At 39.1% G+C, this 18293-nt stretch overlaps 2 protein-coding genes across 6 annotated transcripts; both read left to right on the top strand.

Annotated features, from left to right (window-relative positions):
- Positions 1 to 200: 200 nt before the first annotated feature.
- odad4 (outer dynein arm docking complex subunit 4) lies at positions 201 to 9180 on the top strand. 4 transcript variants are annotated; one of them, XM_058768737.1, is made up of 12 exons: positions 201 to 600; positions 709 to 840; positions 2698 to 2872; positions 2970 to 3031; positions 3177 to 3324; positions 3433 to 3657; positions 4723 to 4851; positions 4936 to 5014; positions 5116 to 5202; positions 5305 to 5501; positions 5682 to 5782; positions 8787 to 9180. In XM_058768737.1, the coding sequence occupies exons 1-12, from the start codon at positions 484 to 486 to the stop codon at positions 8820 to 8822; spliced, it is 1488 nt and encodes a 495-aa protein (XP_058624720.1). In that variant the 5' UTR covers positions 201 to 483; the 3' UTR covers positions 8823 to 9180. The 4 variants fall into 4 exon arrangements, with proteins under 4 accessions (XP_058624720.1, XP_058624721.1, XP_058624722.1 ...); XM_058768738.1 differs by having other exon boundaries at positions 2719 to 2872; positions 8787 to 9179; XM_058768739.1 differs by lacking the exon at positions 2970 to 3031 and having other exon boundaries at positions 462 to 600.
- A 1212-nt stretch (positions 9181 to 10392) lies between these two features.
- On the top strand, positions 10393 to 16282 carry cnp (2',3'-cyclic nucleotide 3' phosphodiesterase). Of its 2 annotated transcripts, none has more exons than XM_058771500.1 (4): positions 10393 to 10559; positions 12245 to 12931; positions 13016 to 13143; positions 14559 to 16282. In XM_058771500.1, exons 2-4 carry the CDS (start codon positions 12265 to 12267, stop codon positions 15024 to 15026), a joined length of 1263 nt encoding a protein of 420 aa, XP_058627483.1. In that variant the 5' UTR covers positions 10393 to 10559; positions 12245 to 12264; the 3' UTR covers positions 15027 to 16282. The 2 variants fall into 2 exon arrangements, with proteins under 2 accessions (XP_058627483.1, XP_058627482.1); XM_058771499.1 differs by having other exon boundaries at positions 10397 to 10597.
- Positions 16283 to 18293: the final 2011 nt, after the last annotated feature.

The following is an 18293-nucleotide window of genomic DNA, read 5'->3' as shown; positions in this document are numbered from 1 at the left end:
TGCTCACTCCGCTGGAACAGTCTTGACTATGGACCGTTTATAAAAAAGCCATGTAAATAAAGTAAGCCTCTTTCTGTTTTCCCCTTCACCAAATTCTTAACTTCTCTGTCTCTTCTAATACTTTTTTTTTTTTTTTTAAGTTTATTTTGCATCACCACAGGCATTTTCACATTCTTTCTCTTGTTATATTAAAAATAAAAAAAAAAACAGTTAAGTAAAGAAACGTTTTCTGCATTAAATATGATAATTATTTTAGAATATACAAAATATACAAAAATATAAAATATTTACAAAATATAAAATGTTACACCTTAGAATTTAAGGTTAACACGTCAATCAAAGGTCTCTCGCAGTTGATTGGCCGCTCAGGGTTTTGTTAGGCACGTTGCTAGGATACAGCGGACAAGACTTATCCGGACTACAAGTACGTTTATTGATATGTACTTAATGGTTTTGATGTAGTTTTGTATAAATACGCATAAAATGTCCGATAACGAGGAAGGACAAGGGCCGAAGAGTACCTTTAGCACCTATGTAGCTGAAGGTGACCAGCTGTTCCAGAAGAGAGAGTATGTCAAAGCTATTGAGAGCTTTTCCACGGTAAGCTAGTCACTATAACGGGATTATGCGAAATACATTTTACATGTCTTACATTAAACTGAATGCTTTATTTCACACTTCATAAGAGTCGTCTTTGTTGCCCACCAGGCTTTAAGTTTACAGCCGGATGATAAAAACTGTCTGGTCGCCAGATCCAGGTGTTATTTGAAACTAGGGGATGCAGAGAGCGCGCTGAAAGATGCCGAGACCTCCCTCAAAGACAACAAAGACTTCTTCAAGGTGTGTTCATCTGTGCTGCTAATTTCTGTATTAACTCCTCGTTCGGTCCAGAAGGTCCCAGCAGGCACAGCTTTGAGTCTGTATGTTTACTTGTCCTGAAGGGGGCGTACTTGCATAATCTGAAACTTTATCAGATGATTCTGGCAAAAGTAGGGCACTAAATTGCCCCTGAAAGTATGTGGACACTTGTAGCACACTTAAAATTTGATAAATATTATTGCATTAGATAAAGAAATGATAAACCAAGTGACATTTATGTCATAAGCACACTTTCGAATTGTATTCGAAAAATTAAGACTAAAAGTTTTAAGACAAAAAGGACAGGTCAAACTAGTGAAACGTGAGAGAGACCATCCACTAAAGTCACCTAAAAGTAGTTGCCAACTAGCTAAGAGAAGTGGGGTTATTTCTTGGGAAAGTAACCTTTTCAGATTGACACTTAGCTTGGTATTTTGTATGTAATGCAATGAAATTAATTCATTTTTAAGTGTGGTTTAAGTATCCAAATACTTTTGGAGCTACTATATATAAACCCTCTAAATGAATAATGTCCGATCCCAGTAAAAGCACTAAATTAACAGCAGTTATGTTTAGTTTCTAAATGTAAGAGAGAGAGAGAGAGAGTTAAAATTTAAATTGCTAGGAAAAGTGAAAAGGAACAGGAAAGACTTTTTACGTTTTACAAAAATCCACAAAAATATTTAGCAGCACAGCAGTTTTCAACATTATTAATAAAAAGAAATGTTTCTTGAGTAGCAAATCATCATATTAGAATCATTTCTTTCTTTATTGTCTCCATAAGGAGAAATTTGTCTTGAGCAATCAAGAGAGCAGATGAACTTACAAAGTTACACACACACACACACAAAAATGGGAATATTAATATTCCTTTTACATACACTAAATACATTTTACAATACCCACACATTTCCCACAAACCCTATTTCCTATTGTTCAGTAAAGCAGTTGATAATGGAATTAAGGAGAATTTATACCTATTTAACTTACAAATTGGTACCCTATATCTCCTGCCTGAGGGCATCAGCTCATACTCCTTATGGAGAATATGGCTTGGATCACCAATAATTTTAAGGCTCTGCTTCTTTACAGACCTCTCAAAAATCTCCGGAAGAGAAGTTAGGGGCACAATATCGATTATGTTTCCGTCTCCTAGCCACATTTTGAAGTTGTGAACTAGATTTAACTGACAAATTACCAAACCATATTGTAAAAGCATAACGTATAATGGATTCAATAGCAGACCTATAAAACAGTAACATGATACTTTTATCCACCCCATAGACCCTGAACCTTCGCAAAAAGTGCATATGCTGACTAGCATATGCACAAAAATTATATGCACATCAAGAATGATTTCTGAAGGATCATGTGACACTAAAGACGGCTACTTTCAGAAAGTAATGACTGCTGAAAATTTGGCTATTTCATCACAGGAACAGAATACACTTTAAAATATATTATAATTTTAAACTGTAATAATATTTCACAATATTCCTGTTATTACTGGACTTTTGATCAAATAAATGTGAACATAAGATACTTCTTTATATACGTGGATTTACTTTTGCACATCGCTTTAAATTAAATATTTTTCCTGGGTTGTTAAACCAAGAGATTTTCAGATGAGTGTATATCCTGTGATTTAATGGTTAAGGAGCTTTGCATGTGGTGTCACAAAGCATGTAGTGTCATGTAAGAATTATGAAAGAACAATGAAAAATCAGAAACCTGTTTGGTGCCATTGTATGTTCCTCTAGGCGTCCAGTCCCTTTAGTTACTGTAAACTGCTTTGCATGAAAAGTTTCTTCTAACAGATAACCTATGATTCTCCTTCAGTCTCCATCATGTCTCCTGCAGGGTCTGTATCAGAAAGCAGAAGCTCTCTACACTATGGGCGATTTTGAGTTTGCGTTGGTCTACTATCACCGAGGCAATAAGCTGCGTCCAGAGCTGCAGGAGTTCAGGCTGGGAATCCAGAAAGCTCAAGAGGCAATCGACAACTCAGTGGGCAGTAAGTCCTCAGACACACGATGAGAAATGTGGAGCTCATATTTTGGTTACACAGCAAACAGATCTCAGTTATCCACATCTCTCACCCCAACCAAAAGGTCCTTCCTCTGTGAAGCTGGAAAATAAAGGAGACTTGTCTTTCTTTCACAAATCTAATGGGGTGAGCTGGCTAAATTATGTTCTCTATCTCTTGCTCACTCTCTCATTAAATCACTTGCCCTCATCATTCACCCTGCCACTGTTGATGCTTTCCATTTATGTTTATTTCAGCAGTTAGTAACACACATTTGTTTGTTTGTTCAAAGGTTCGTTCCAAGCATTTGAATCATCCTCATAAGAGGGAATCCAAAAAGCATGGCCAGAAGATGGACAAAAATGAAAAATCAGCCAAGGAACTTCTGGGAGAGCTATACAGTGACAGAGAATACTTAGAGAAACTTCTACAAGATGAAGGTGTGTGTTTCAGGTTTTTTTTTTTTTTTTGTAGACCTTTTCAAATGTCAGATTGCATCTGTGAAAGTGCATATTCTATGTGAAGTTTCGCAATCTGCTCCAATACAGATCTTATAAAAGGTAAGATACGAACTGGAGAGCGTGTGCAAGATCTGATTGTAGGCTGTATCTCATATCTGGACACGAGGACGGCATTCTGGCAGCAACAGAAGCCCATCTACGCTCGTCAGCGAGACAGAAAAATCATGCAGCAGCAGTGGAACCGGGTTCTTCACAAGCCTCCCACAGACCCCACTCGATACGTCCTCGACAGTCTGGAGGAGATTGACACAGGTGAATCTCGGACTGAATCTCGGACGAGTCAAAGCTTACAGTATAGGTTCCTAGCAAGTAATTTAGCATTAGTCGCATACTCATGTTACACTTGCAAAACCATACACTATCGTTCTAATGTTCGGGAGTTAGAAGAATTTGTATTTAAAAGAAGTCTCTTCTGCTTGCCAAGGATGCATTTATTTGATCAAAAATACAGTAAAAACAGAAATATTATTACAATTTAAGCAACCAGTTTCTATTGTAATATATTTTAAAATGTAGTTTATTTCTGTGATGCAAAGTTGGATTTTCAGCAGCCATTACTCCAGTCTTCACTTGACCACAATTGTTTTGAATGGTAGAGTATGTAGATGATTTTTAGCTAATTGATGAGTGGCTGACTTTCATCAGGAACAACATTGAGGTTTGGGCGGGATTATGGTCCTAATTATTCTCTAGGTCACCCCACGATGTTTGTTTAATCATAACACACCCATCTGATTATTTAAATATTTAATAGTGCTTGCTGAGGACATTTGAACAAAACTCTTAATCCTAAATATTAAACTTTGGCACGTAACTGTGTACCATCTGTGCCATGGACATGAGCGATAGATCAAATCTTGTGACTTGCTGAGAAGAGATGTGCTTTTACTTTTCTACAGCTGTGTTTTCACATTTACCGTTGCCCTGCAAATTTCCATGGTCAAAATCCAGTCCTTTCAATAAGAATCGAGGTGTTTTGGAATTTAGGATAAGGGTGAAAGATTTCTCTATGCAGATTTCGCAAAGAGTTCAAGTTGGTTACGCAAATTTAACACACTGACAAATAGAAAAGCTGCTTGGTTGGAAAGTGACTGTGAGATTTTAGACTTATGATTTTTGGCCTGACAGACAACAAAACAGGTGAGAAAATTCTATAGACTTGCACTGAAGGAGAAACCTCATTTCAGAATCAGAATAATGTCTTATCAATGCTCTGGCATCACAGGACTTTTGGATAGGCAAGCACTACGCTACATAATTTTCAGAAAATGTATTGTGTGTTATTGGATTTTTGAGTATTATCTCTTCACTTAACAGCCTTGAGTTCAGGCAACACAGAAAGCGGTCTGAAGAAAGCCCGTGAGCTCATGAAGGTGGTGAAGGAATGGTCTGGGGAAGTGCTGCCCAATAAGAGAGAAGTGCTTGGGAATCTCCACAGCTGCATTGGTAGCCATATACTTATAATATCAATAGCACAAGAATGAGAAATATGAAACTCTATGTTAAAAGTGTCTCTTATATTCTATGTAGGCAATGCACTGATGGATCTTGGGAATATGGACAAGGCTCTGCATCATCATGAGAAGGATCTGGAGCTGGCCAAGAAAGGGTAGGCGACCATGAGAGCAGGAAAGCTACGTTTCTGTTTTTCTCGGTTGGTTAATAAACTAAAACTCATCCAGTGTGTTTGGTTTGTGCTTCGTTCCATAGCGACCTGATGGACAGTAAATCCAGGGCTCTGGACAACATTGGCCGTGTGTACGCACGGATTGGCAGGTTTCAACAAGCTATAGAAGTGTACGTGCATTTGCCTTTAATTAATATTGACTTTGGTGTTGATGTACACAGAGAAATCTGTTGTAATAGTCATTTAATTTTGTTCTGTGTGTGTTTGCGTAGCTGGGAGGAGAAGTTGCCTCTAGTATGTGGCGGGTTAGAGAAAGCCTGGTTGTTCCACGAGATCGGCCGCTGTTACCTAGAGCTGAAACGCTACGGCGAAGCACGAGACTATGGCTCCCGCTCGCTCATGGCTGCGGATGACATCAGCGATGAAAAATGGCAGCTCAATGCCAGTGTGCTCATGGCACAGGCAGAATGTGAGTCCAAACTACATTGCCCAGAATCGTCCAGGAAGCTTAATAGACTCTCTGACCATGAATAATCAAATTTCCCACATTGCTTCGAATCAATAGGAGTTAATGTGATCGTTATGTATATTTGATCCATGCCACGCAGTGCAATTAGATCATTTTACATCCTCTTTCACTCTGACACAGTGAAGCTGGGTAACTACAAGGCCTGTGTGTTACACTTTGAGAGGGCACTGGACCGGGCAAAACTGCTGCAGGACGACTCTGCCAGCGAAGCCATCCAGAAGGTCAACACAGACATTCCTATCCTGCTCTCTCACTCTCTCCCTCATCCCTCTCACCATCCATCTCGCCTGTGGCCTTTTCTATAGTCCCATTCAAACTACACTAAAATGAGTGAGATTCTAAATCATGCAGGATGCGCAATATGGTTTATATCACGGATGATCACAACTGTTGTTTGTTTGACTAAAGGTACACTCGCATGTACCATTGTTCAGCAAATATTTATCCAGTCATTTCAATAGGAATACATGCAACCAGAAATATTGCACAAGGGCGCTGTTCACTATACACCAGACATGTTCACAAGTCTCTGAGGTCCAAGTCAAGTCTCAAGTCTTTGAGGTCGAGTCTAAATCAAGTCTCAAGTCTTTGTTCTATTTATTAGCAACAGTTCTTTCAGCTAGTTATTGAGGCTAAATCGGTTTTGAAATACTGATTTCACAATAGGGGTGTCGAAATTAATCGTTTCTACGGTGCATCGCGATGCAGACGAGGACGATTCGGTATCGGTTCAGTAATCTTGAGAAACCACGTTAGCCGTTTTCACCCTGAGCTGTTAACCTTGTCAGTGCCAAGTATTTAGTATTTACTTTTGTGTGTTTGTTCTAAATCTCCTGCTGTCTTCTGTGCCCAGACTTAGTTTTGTTTGATGTTTGATACATTCAAGAAGCGTGTTTTCTCTGAGCAGGTAAAATTAAAGGTTCTGCTCATATATCTGACTACTTGTATTTATTGACAAATTTGTACACATGTGATGTAAAATTGAAAATTGATGATGCAGTGCAGTGATGCATCGTGATATCGAATTGAACCGAATCGATGACATGATAATCGTAATCGAACCGAACCGTGAGACCAGTGTAGGTTCACACCCCTATTTAATTAAAAATTAAAAAAAAAAAATTAGAGGCAACCACTGTGTTTTAAACACAACTCAATCCAAAAAAAGAGGCTGCATACATGCAGCATGAGCAGTTTTTAATCTAAATCTGAAGCAAAAACAAAATGGTCTGACTATAGTTTTGTGAAACTATTCTACATAAAACAAAACAGCAGACGGGCTGAATTAGAAAGCAGATTCACTCTCTGTCAGCAGGTGGCGCTTGAACGGCAATTAAACATCGTTTCTTTGGTTGCCGTTGTAAACAAAGCAGCGCTGCAGTTATGAACATTAATATGCATTATACAGAGGCAAGATAAAAAGAAAATACCATCTAAACTTCTACAGACAGCCAGTTCTGCTCAGAGACACATTCATATAAACTCCCATACAAAATGACTTGCGTTTTTTTTTTTTTTTTTTTACGAGTCTCACGAGTCCAAGTCAAGTCCCAAGTCTTTATTTATGCAACTTAAGTGCGACTCGAGTCCCCATCTCTGCTATACACACTGTTTTACAGAAATTCATGGTGCTATTGTTTATAATGCCTTAATATCGTAATTCCTTAGTCACATTTAGCAGATTAAAGTTGAGCGAAAATATAGTTTACATTTTGGGCCGATGCAAGCAATCAAGCAGTTGAGATATGCTATTTAGTAAATATCGCTCTACACAAGTATACTTGTATGTTTGTTGATGAAGTTTGAAATGTTTATATATCCAATTTTATATAAAGAGCTGGACGATAATATAGTTGCATTTTGCGGCAAAATAAAAAATGAAGCAGTTGTTATTTGCTATAGTATATATCGCATTACGCGAGTGTACTTGCATATGCAAATAAAGTTGGATATAATATAAATATTATTTTTTATATAAAGAGCTGTGCATTTTTTTTTTTCCTGCATTGTCACACTGCGTAGCTCCGCCAACAGTGAAAACTCATTGGACCAAAATCCTGCTCCTAGTGCATGTTAAATATTAAATGTGACCCTGGACCACAAAATCAGTCTTAAGTCGCTGGGGTATATTTGCAGCAATAGCCAAAAATGCACTGTATGGGTCAAAATGATAGATTTTTTTAATTATTTTTTTATGCCAAAGATCATATTCCATGAAGATATTTAGTAAATTTACTACTGTAAATATATCAAAACGTCGTTTTTGATTAGTAATATGCATTGCTAAGAATTAATTTGGACAACTTTAAAGGCGATTTTCTCAATATTTTGATTTTTTTTTGCACCCTCAGATTCCAGATTTTCAAATAGTTGTATCTCGGCCAAATATTGTACCATCCTAACAAACCATACATCAATGGAAAACTTATTTATTCAGTAGCAGTTGAAGCGTTTTTCAGAAGCCCTCCACCTTCCACAGCTCCACCTATATAGATCTGCTACGAGGTGATTCATGTATGCTATATGGGGGGTTATTTCATGTATGTTATATGTGCAGCAGCAGTATTTCTTACATGCTCACAGCAGCATGTTTGTGGATGTATCAGCAGTAGCAAGTCTCAGTACTTCTGCCGCAGCAGCAGCATAGCAGATCTATTCTATGAGAGGCCGTTCAAGACATTATTCAAACTTTCCACTACTATATATCTCATACACTACTATACCGTCTCTCACACACTACCAAACTCACTCACACGCACTATCAAACTCTATAACGTGTTGACAGCGTGACTTTGAAAATTAATTAACCACTGGTCTAGATGTCATAGGAACGTGGTAATTATCTCTTAGCTGCCTGTTTCACACTGTTTGCTTCAGGTCTGCAGCCTCCCCCTTCTCATTCATACACCTAAGATCAAACGAGATGTTAACATTGTCATGTACATTGACAAAGCCTCCGAGAGTTGTCATGACAGAACTGTTATTTTGTAACAAACCCTGAACATCCATAAGCAGAGCAATTAGTTAGTTAGAACATGGTTTCAAAATATTTGTAAATATTAGTTGTTTTGTCATAATATGAACAGATTATTGTAATATTTACATACAAGAAAACTGATCAATGAATGCATGTTATCTGATTCTAGACCATCCCATTCTTCTGATATTATATTTCTTCATGTTGCCCTGATATTATTTGTCTTTAATCGATTTCTCACCCTGCAGGCTCTTCGTGAAGCAAGACACAGAGTGACTCAGTAAAATGAGAAACCCCTCTGAATAAAATGGCTGCAGTCGACTTCCATCCACCTACAAGACAAGTCAGAACTAATGCATCCCTACTAGTGGAATAAAGTTTGCCTGAGGAACATTGTGCTGGATTGTAGTCAGTGTTATTGGTGAAGGATTACTTTGACTGCCTTTTCTGTACTTGTTTCCATATGGGTAAAAAGATGTTTTGCATAGTTTTACATAAATAAACTGTCACAGTTTCAGAGGAATAACAAATCATGTGTTATATTTGTGATGCAGTGTCCAAGTGATGTTGCCCAGATACTGTTAATGTTTTACAATAGACCCACACATGCTGTGACCTTTTGTTGACATAGAGAAATACTCTTAATTCATAATCCAACCATAAAGGTTTGAATTGAAAATCATTAAAATGAGTTTTGACATCTAATTTTACACTTCACCTATTGAGTTGATATTGACTTTATGTGCTCAACAAAACTGAACAGAAGTATAAGCGCTGTCAGAATCTACACATTACTGGCAGTTTTTGTGTGTGAGTGTTTTTGTGTGGGTTATATCTGCTATTTATGTGAACACACCACAAATACTTGTGAGAAAGCGATCACAGCCAACCTGCGTTTGTTCTGAACTTCACTGCGATGAGCTGAAGCAGCGATTCTTAACTGCAGAACCTGTCAGTGCAATGTCAGAACGCATAACCACTTAAACCCTGCAGACATTTCACACGTCCCTCACGGATATCAACAAGACACAGCATGCACACTCCAGCTGTTTTCATTTTTGCAGGTATGATCCTGGATAACTGGCCTGTAAACATGCATTCAAAGAACGTGTGGTGCCTGCAGATCCTTTTAAATTCTTTACGAACTTAATTCTAAAACACAAACAATGGAATTGAATACTTTGATAATTTCGATGTATTCATTATATATATTCATTAATATATTCTGACAATCATGATTACAAGGACCTTACTGAGTGCTGGAAATCAAGTCCATACTTGTGTGAGGCATGAAAAGCTTGAGAAATTTGTTTGTCTTATCCAAAGATTGTTGCAATATATATTTTATGCAGTAGATACTATCAAACCTATAGGTGAAGACAAGTATTCCTTTAATGGCCTACTGCAAATCTCAATCAGTGACAGTTTATGAAAATGGAAACGAATTTGTGATGTTTGCTCTAAAAGTAGGCCTCTATACAAGTGATTTTTCGTGGGACAATTATTTTACTAGAATGTTCTGAGAAGTTTATTACATATGAATGGTAATTTTGGGGGGCGCAATCAAAGGTTAGCTAATATATATATATATATACACACACACACATATATATATATATATATATATATATATAAAGATTGTGGGTCAATAAAGTAACCCCAACTTATTCGCACCATCTGCTAACATGACTGAACTGTATTCAGTAATTAAACCACGAGATAATCGAGACATAAAGACGAGCAGTATGATGTACCAAAAAAATAAATAAAAATTCCGGTCGCTGACGTGCACACAGTGAAGCAGCGGGAGCGCGCTCACATGGGCCTCTGTTCAGTTTTGTATCTGCCTCTCCCTTCCGCGTCCGCGTCCGCGCGCACAGGAGCGTGCTCAAGTACCAGTGGTTTCCGTTTTGTTTCCTGATTATTGCTAGTGCTCGGCCAGGCGGGGGTTGCTGCGCATCGTTCTGGAGTAACGTGCGATTTGGCTGTACAGCGCTTTGAACCTTCAGCCTCAGAAAACGGTGACAGCTTTTCACACATCTGCCAACGTTGTAATCAAGTGAGTTGCATTTACGCTGATCACTGAATGTTACTTTGTAATCTTGTAGAACGTATTTGCAACCAGTGAGTTTGATTATGCATATCTAACTTTAAGATCAAACAAAGGTTTTATATGCAACAGCTTCTGGCATGTGATTTATTTTCCAGCTGCGCTAGGCATTGCCACGCTGATTTGTTTTGTCTGCATGCAGCGTGGCTGGGCACTGCCACTCCCCAATCCACGGCTTTGCATTGTTACCGCTAATTAACTGAGCTCGCTCTTTTGGCCATATTCGTTTACGAGTCTCTGTAGATTTAGACATTCACTGAATTAAATGCAGCCCGCGTTTCTTTAAATCTGCTCACAATATTTCCCCCAAGTTGTCTAAATTCGTGTGCGCAGCGTCGTCAAATCATGTAACGTTACCGTTATATGCGTGTGACCTGCCGGCTGAGTGAATCTACTGGGCGTTTTGGGTTTTCTTTGTCTTCCATAGGTTAGGTGGCGTGTCCGAATCTAATTTGGTCACACAAAGGCTGCGTATCAAAATCCAGTGAGCTGCCTACCTAGACAGCAATTGGGCATCAGACACGCTGAACTGACTCTGAACGTGTTTGCTTCTGAGAAATGCTGCCTAAGCAGGCAGCACACTTGATATTAGACACAGCCTCAAAAAAGTGGCCTAAATGATGTGCAGGTGTTAGTGTCTCACGGCTCACTGCTGGGCTCCTGTAAAACAAGGGCCTGCTTCTGCTTTTCACACACTTTCATCAGAACCTGGGCCTTGTCCAGGGTGAAATTAAAGCTAGTTCGTGTAAAATCCAGCCACTGCATAGAGAAGTTAACATTTAGTGGCAGTAAGAGGTGCTTTTTGAACCCATCATCAGCTGTGACTTGTCGCTTGACTGATATCAAGGTTTGTCATTTGATTAAGCTGTAAAGATTTGCGTAGCTGTATAAAATAGGGAACAGCTGTTTTTTTCAGCCAGAAAGAGGTGATGACAACTAGTTTCACAACAAAAGCAATGACTCAAACAACCTAATATCTGAGCTACAGCTGTACTTCTGCTTCTTAATCTGAAATCTGAAATTAGACGACAGCAATGCGACGGTGCAAAGTATCATTAAAACAAAAGACTTCTAGCATACAGAGCTTCTACGGTTTACTTCAGGCCTCCATAAAAGAGAAAAAGATGGTAGACAAGGAGAAATACGGATAAAAAGCGAAGGAGTAATGTGTAGGCCAGGAAAAAAAAGCAGCTCTTGCATTGGCAGTCTGATGCCTACTCAGATTTCACTAGAAATGCACAGTGGTGTTTTATTTCAAATGAATTCGAGTGTGCATTGGTTTAAACGGAGCAGTGGTTTTCAGTTTTGCTCAGAAGGACGCTGTATAGAGGTTGTAGAGCTAAAATATGCGTTTGTGGCTAGTAAAACTGAAGTTTCCAAGAGCTTATGTGCTGTGAAGGGTCTGAAGAAGTGGTCGTTTTGACTACCATGTTCAGGTGGATAGTTTCTGTTAATCTTTACCAAGCGTTCATGGAGCTGCCTGTCATTTAACCCCTTGTTCACATTTGCATCACATGTAACTCATCTCATGTACAAAGTAATCTCTTGAAAAAATGCATTCGCACTCACTTGTGCCAAATTTATCTTGTTTAACAGAAACAGCCTGCTGTGTAGCAATGGAAGCTGAACAGAATCAGGAAGTTCCAGAGGCTGTTGCTGAGACACAGGAAGTGGCGATGAAACAAGAGGAGAAATCGGAGCCCAAGTCCGAAGAGGTGGCACCTTCAGAAGCCGCGGCCCCTGAACCAGAGAAGACCCCAGAGACGGAGCATTCTGCTGGGGAATTGCCAGAAAAGGAGAAAGTGACTGACTCTGAAACCGCTCCTCCCAAACCGTCTGAACCTGAGGTGGCGCTGGAAAAATCTCCTGAGGGAACCTCGGCTGCTGAGTCTTCTGTGAAACCCCCTGAGCCAGAACAGCAGAAGTCGTCTGAGGAGCCACAGGTTCAAGTGAATTCTGAGCATGAGAAGCAGGAGGAAGAAGCTGTGAAAGAGGAGGAGCCTTCCAAAGAGGCGGAGTCCAAACCCACTGCTGTGAATGAAGCCAAGCCCGAAGAATCTGATAAAGGTGAGGAGACAAAGACAGAAGGAGGAGAGGATAAGGTGCAACCAGAGGCTGATGGAGTTCAAGCTGAGGCAGAGACCAAGCAGAAAGAGCCAGAGCTGCCTTTGTTCTTTGGCTGGTTCCTGCTTCCAGAGGAAGTGGAACGAATTAAGTGTGCAACCATGGACTTTCTCAAGACGCTGGACACTTTGGAGGCCTTCAAAGAACACATCAGTGAATGTGAGTGGACTGTGTACATATACACTTGTGGTTCTTCTCAGAGCTGGTGTGTGTGTAGTGCTGATTTTGTTTTGTTTTTTCTAGTTACTGGTGAGGCGGAGAAAGAAGTGGATCTTGAGCAGTATTTCCAGAACCCATTGCAACTCCACTGCACTACAAAGTTCTGTGATTATGGGAAAGCAGAGGGGGCTAAAGAGTATGCAGAGCTGCAGGTTAGTTTTCCACACAGACCATTTTGTTAGGCATGTCTCATCATGCAGTGCAAACGTAAGTTGTTTTTGGAATAAGATCCCTGCTTGATTATAATATTATTGCAGCCAATAACTAATATTATGCATAACGTTGACGGGAAGCCCTCTTGTATTACCAGCTTCCAATATTAGCAAATTTAGACCAATACTGATAATTAAATATTATTAAAATCTGCCAGTACTTGTGTTGTCGATCACGTTCCCTGAAATTTTGCTAGTGTATGCTTTGCAAATTTACTATAAGTGTCCGTAGCGTGTTTTTTTTTTTTTTTTATATAGATATATATAGATAGATATATATAGATATATATAGAACAATTTACAATTGAAATAAATTCATGAGAGATCATGAAATTACAATGAACTCTTATAGCCTGAAGAATTTTATTTGTTCACTTATTTTTAGAGAGAGTTAGAGAATCTATAATCCCCTTTTTCTGTCAATTTATCATTTTGCCTGTTCTTTACCTCCTTTTTAAAGTTTATTTACCTTTTGTAGCTGATTTTACCCATTTCCTGCCATGCTGACATAACCAAATAGAAAAATGATGGCATTAATCTGTTTTAATGTAAATTCGTTCTTGTTTATTAAATTAAAACATTTTCATTTATTAAACATGAAATGCGAACTTATTAGAATACATGGAAATTAACTTGAATTTAGGTTAGTAAGTATGCGTTTATTTCTAGTAATCCTGAAGACCTTGATTAGCTGGATCAGGTGCGTATGATTAGGGTCGGAGCTAAACTGTGCAGAGCTGTGGCTGCCAGGAATTGAGTTTGAGACCACTGATGTAAATAGACAACGGTTTTATTCAGAGGTGTTTTATTTAACTGATTTATTTAAAAATGTATCACCTGAATGTATTTGAGAATTTTTGCCTAGTGTAGATTTGAAACGTCTTTTTATAACTTTGTTAATTGTATTATACCATTTGTAATTTACTCTGAGATCGCTGTGAAAATAGCCTTGATGCTGATATGGTGTTAAGTGAATAAAAAAATAATAAAAATATACATGAATGAAATTGCGAGAATAAATTTTGTATACAGTGCAGGGAGAGGCAGAAATCCCATAAGCACTTATTTACTGCCTTCACCTAAACAATATTATGTTTTCACAGAACTATAAAGAAAACTGAATCAAAATGCAGAAATGTCATCCAACAAAAAAACTAACTATAACAAATCAATAAAAAAAAACATGTCAATATACAAGTGTAAGTATGTGAATGTAGATTAATAAATGCTGAAAATTTGTGTTTTGGTAGTTCATGAAACCTAATGTATGAACTAATGTTAACACATTGAACTTAGTCATAAAGTGCTACCAAAATATTAATACAGTACTTATTTGACCATATTTTGTCTTGCAGGTGGTCAAGGAATCCCTTGCCAAGTCTTATGAGCTTTCCGTCACTGCTCTCATAGTGACCCCTCGTACGTTTGGGGCCCGTGTGGCTTTGACGGAAACCCAGTTGAAGCTGTGGCCCGAGGGAGCAGATAAAGAAGGGGTCGCTCCGGCCCTCCTGCCCAGTGTAGAGGCTCTTCCAGCAGGTAGCCGTGCCCACGTCACATTAGGCTGCTCCGCAGGCGTGGATGCAGTTCAGACCGGTTTGGATTTGCTGGAGATTCTGGCTCTGCAGAAGGACGGCAAGGAAGGCACCCAGGTTGAGATGGACTTGGGTACTTTGACCTACCTGAGCGAGGGCCGCTGGTTCCTCACCCTGAGGGAACCGATTACCGCGGATACCACCTTCACTAGCTTCTCCGATGACAAGCCCACCAGTGATCAGGGCAAAAAGGATGGAGAGAAGAAAAAGAAAAAGTGTACCATTCTGTGAGCGCAAAGCGAGGAGGAGGAGGAGGAGAAGAGAGGGGGGAAGGAGAAGACATTTTTCCTAAGGGCTTCGGCCCTCGGTTGGCTGAGGATGATGTTGTGTTTTTGCATGTGTGTAGGTGGACAGCGTGTATGTTTCGCAGCTTTAGTGTGTGCACAGGGATGGCTTGGGATGATTTGGCAGGCAGTGTGAGACCAGACGTTCCAAAGCGGCCTGCTGGCTCCTGGCTTTCTCTTAGCTGGTGCCTTTTTTCCTTTTGCCTGGCAACACAAGCTCAGAGGCCTTAGTATCTGCCTTAAGGTCATGGATCACTCTGCGTTAGGTGCTAGTTCACTTGGCTGTTTGGCCGCCACACCATCCCTGTTCCCTTTACACAGGTACATTCACGATCGGTCTTCCTTACACGTGACACTCATGTAGAACACTTAGGTTTAGCACAACGTTACTGGTTTGATTAACTGATTTATACTCTGTTCCAGCCGAGTTCTTGTTGATTAGTCTAGATAACATGGTTTCACATTCAGTACCTTTAGAAGATTTGAATTTAGATCTTCGAGTTCGAAGTTTTGGCATAGAGTATAAATTTGTTAGTTTAGTATGTGATTCTTCGGTGTCCCTCTCTTTCTTCAGCCTTTGTGGAGCTGATAATTTCCAAGAATTCATGCAGCACCGTTGTTATAATCTCACCGATAGTAATCTGTTGTGTCTGCATGCCTTTTGCCAAAAAGAGAAAGAAAAAAAAAAAAACACAACATGGTTAATCTCTCTCGTGATCACGTAAAATTCACCAAGGTTTTTCTTTTTATCGAAAAAGATTACATACTCTCCGTGACATGTTTTTAGGCTAAAGTGTGTATGTGTGCGTATGAAATGGTGTTCTCTCCTAAACTTGTTTACACAGTGTTGGTCAAACCATCGGAGACCCCTTTTGAATTTACAGCCCGTCACGTCGGATGAGACATGCCTGTACTTCTCTTCATTATATCTGTACGATCAGCTCTTTCATAAACCAGTATATTCACATGTGATGGTAAACTTACTCTCTCTGTCTCTCTCATTCTTATCAATTTTGAAAAAAAAAAATGTGCACTCTAAATACTGTGACAAGCATCTATCTGGTGCCTTCCTATTCTGTAGGTTTCTAGATGGCCGAAGCCATGCTTATAGGTCTCTGACATCAAGGCACTAAATTTTTTGCACTTACCTTGTTTTTCATTTGTTTTTGTACACTTAATAAAGAATGTGCTTGGCTCTGAAAACCCTGGCGTTCTGTTTTTGCTGTAAGCGTTTTTAATGTTTGTAGGATTGAATTTATTTGTTAACTTGTTTTGATTAAGGACGTGTGTCTAATCATTTGTTCCAAATGGGTGGTTTCATGCTCATTCCACTTCAAATGGTTTCCACCTTTGCACAAATTGGCAAATGCGTAACTGCAGCTAACGTCTGGTTCCTAATCAACACCGGTTTCTGGATTCATAGTAAATTAGATTATCTTAAAAATGCAGGGGAAGTAACTATAGCTTAAGTGGCTAGTGAATACACAACCTCTTAATTATTGACAGCATGAGCTCATCTTCCTATTTAGTACAGTTCACAGTAAGCCTGCCAGTAGGGGGCGATTGTCTCCAGTAAAATCTTCTAGATGGAGCATGTTTAGTCATGCAGCTGTAGCTCAACAGCTAGTGAGTTGACCAGCCAGAGAGGCAAGAATATGTTGGTTTTGTCTTGGTATAGATAATCCCTCCCACACATACTTATCTCTCTCTGACATGCAAGCTTTAACTTGTATCAAGGTGATCATTTCCTTAAATATAGTTGAGGTGTTTGTTTGAAGAAACACCATCTATGTCTGGATGGTGCGACTTGGACACCTCAGTGATGAACCATATACAGGTGTATCTCAATAAATTAGAATGTCGTGGAAAAGTTCATTTATTTCAGTAATTCAACTCAAATTGTGAAACTCGTGTATTAAATAAATTCAGTGCACACAGACTGAAGTAGTTTAAGTCTTTGGTCCTTTTAATTGTGATGCTTTTGGCTCACATTTAACAACCCACCAATTCACTATCTCAACAAATTGGAATACTTCATAAGACCAATAAAAAAAACATTTTTAGTGAATTGCTGGCCTTCTGAGAAGTATGTTCATTTATTGTATATGTACTCAATACTTCAGGTCAGGCGAGTTTGCTGGCCAATCAAGCACAGTAACACTATGGTCATTGAACCAGCTTTTGTTACCTTTGGCAGTGTGGGTAGGTGCCAAGTCCTGCTGGAAAATGAAATCAGCATCTCCATAAAGCTTGTCAGCAGAAGGAAGCATGAAGTGCTCTAAATTTCCTGGTATACGGCTGCGTTGACAGTGGACTTCAGAAAACACAGTGGACCAACACCAGCAGATGACATGGCAGCCCAAATCATCACTGACTGTGGAAACTTCACACTGGACTTCAAGCAACATGGATTCTGTGCCTCTCCACTCTTCCTCCAGACTCTGGGACCTTGATTTCCAAATGAGATGTAAAATTTACTTTCATCTGAAAACAGGACTTTGGACCACTGAGCAACAGTCAGTTCTTTTTCTCCACAGCCCAGGTAAGATGCTTCTGACGTCTCTGGTTCAGAAGTGGCTTGGTAGCCCTTTTCCTGAAGATGTCTGAGCGTGGTGACTCTTGATGCACTGACTCCAGCTTCAGTTCTCTCCTTGTGAAGCTCTCCCAAGTGTTTGAATCAGCTTTGCTTGACCGTATTCTCAAGCTTGAAGTCATCCCTGTTGCTTGTGCACCTTTTCCTACCCAAATTATTCCTTCCAGTCAACTTTGCATTTAATATGCTTTGATACAGCACTCTGTAAACAGCCACACCTTTCAGTAATGACCTTCTGTGACTTACTCTCTTTGTGGAGGGCGTCAATGATCGTCTTCTGGATCATTGCCAAGTCAGCAGTTTTCTCCATTATTGTGGTTTCAAAGAACAAGAGATACCCAGAATTTATACTGTAGGGATGGTCATTTATTGAAACTCAAATGTAAATATTCTAATATCTTGAGATACTGATTTTTGACTTTCATGAGCTGTAAGTGCTAATCATCAAAATTAAAACAAAAAAAACTTTTGAAATGTTTTACTTTACATGCAATGAATCTAAAATATATGAAAGTTTCACTTTTTGAAATAACTTACAAGAAAAAATGAACTTTTTCACGACATTCTAATTTATTGAGATGCACCTGTATGTATATATATATATATATATATATATATATA

Source organism: Onychostoma macrolepis, chromosome 03 (assembly GCF_012432095.1).
Source record: "Onychostoma macrolepis isolate SWU-2019 chromosome 03, ASM1243209v1, whole genome shotgun sequence".
Lineage (NCBI taxonomy): Eukaryota > Metazoa > Chordata > Actinopteri > Cypriniformes > Cyprinidae > Onychostoma > Onychostoma macrolepis.
Note: the sequence above shows the minus strand (reverse complement) of the source record. Positions and strands in the feature narration are given on the sequence as shown.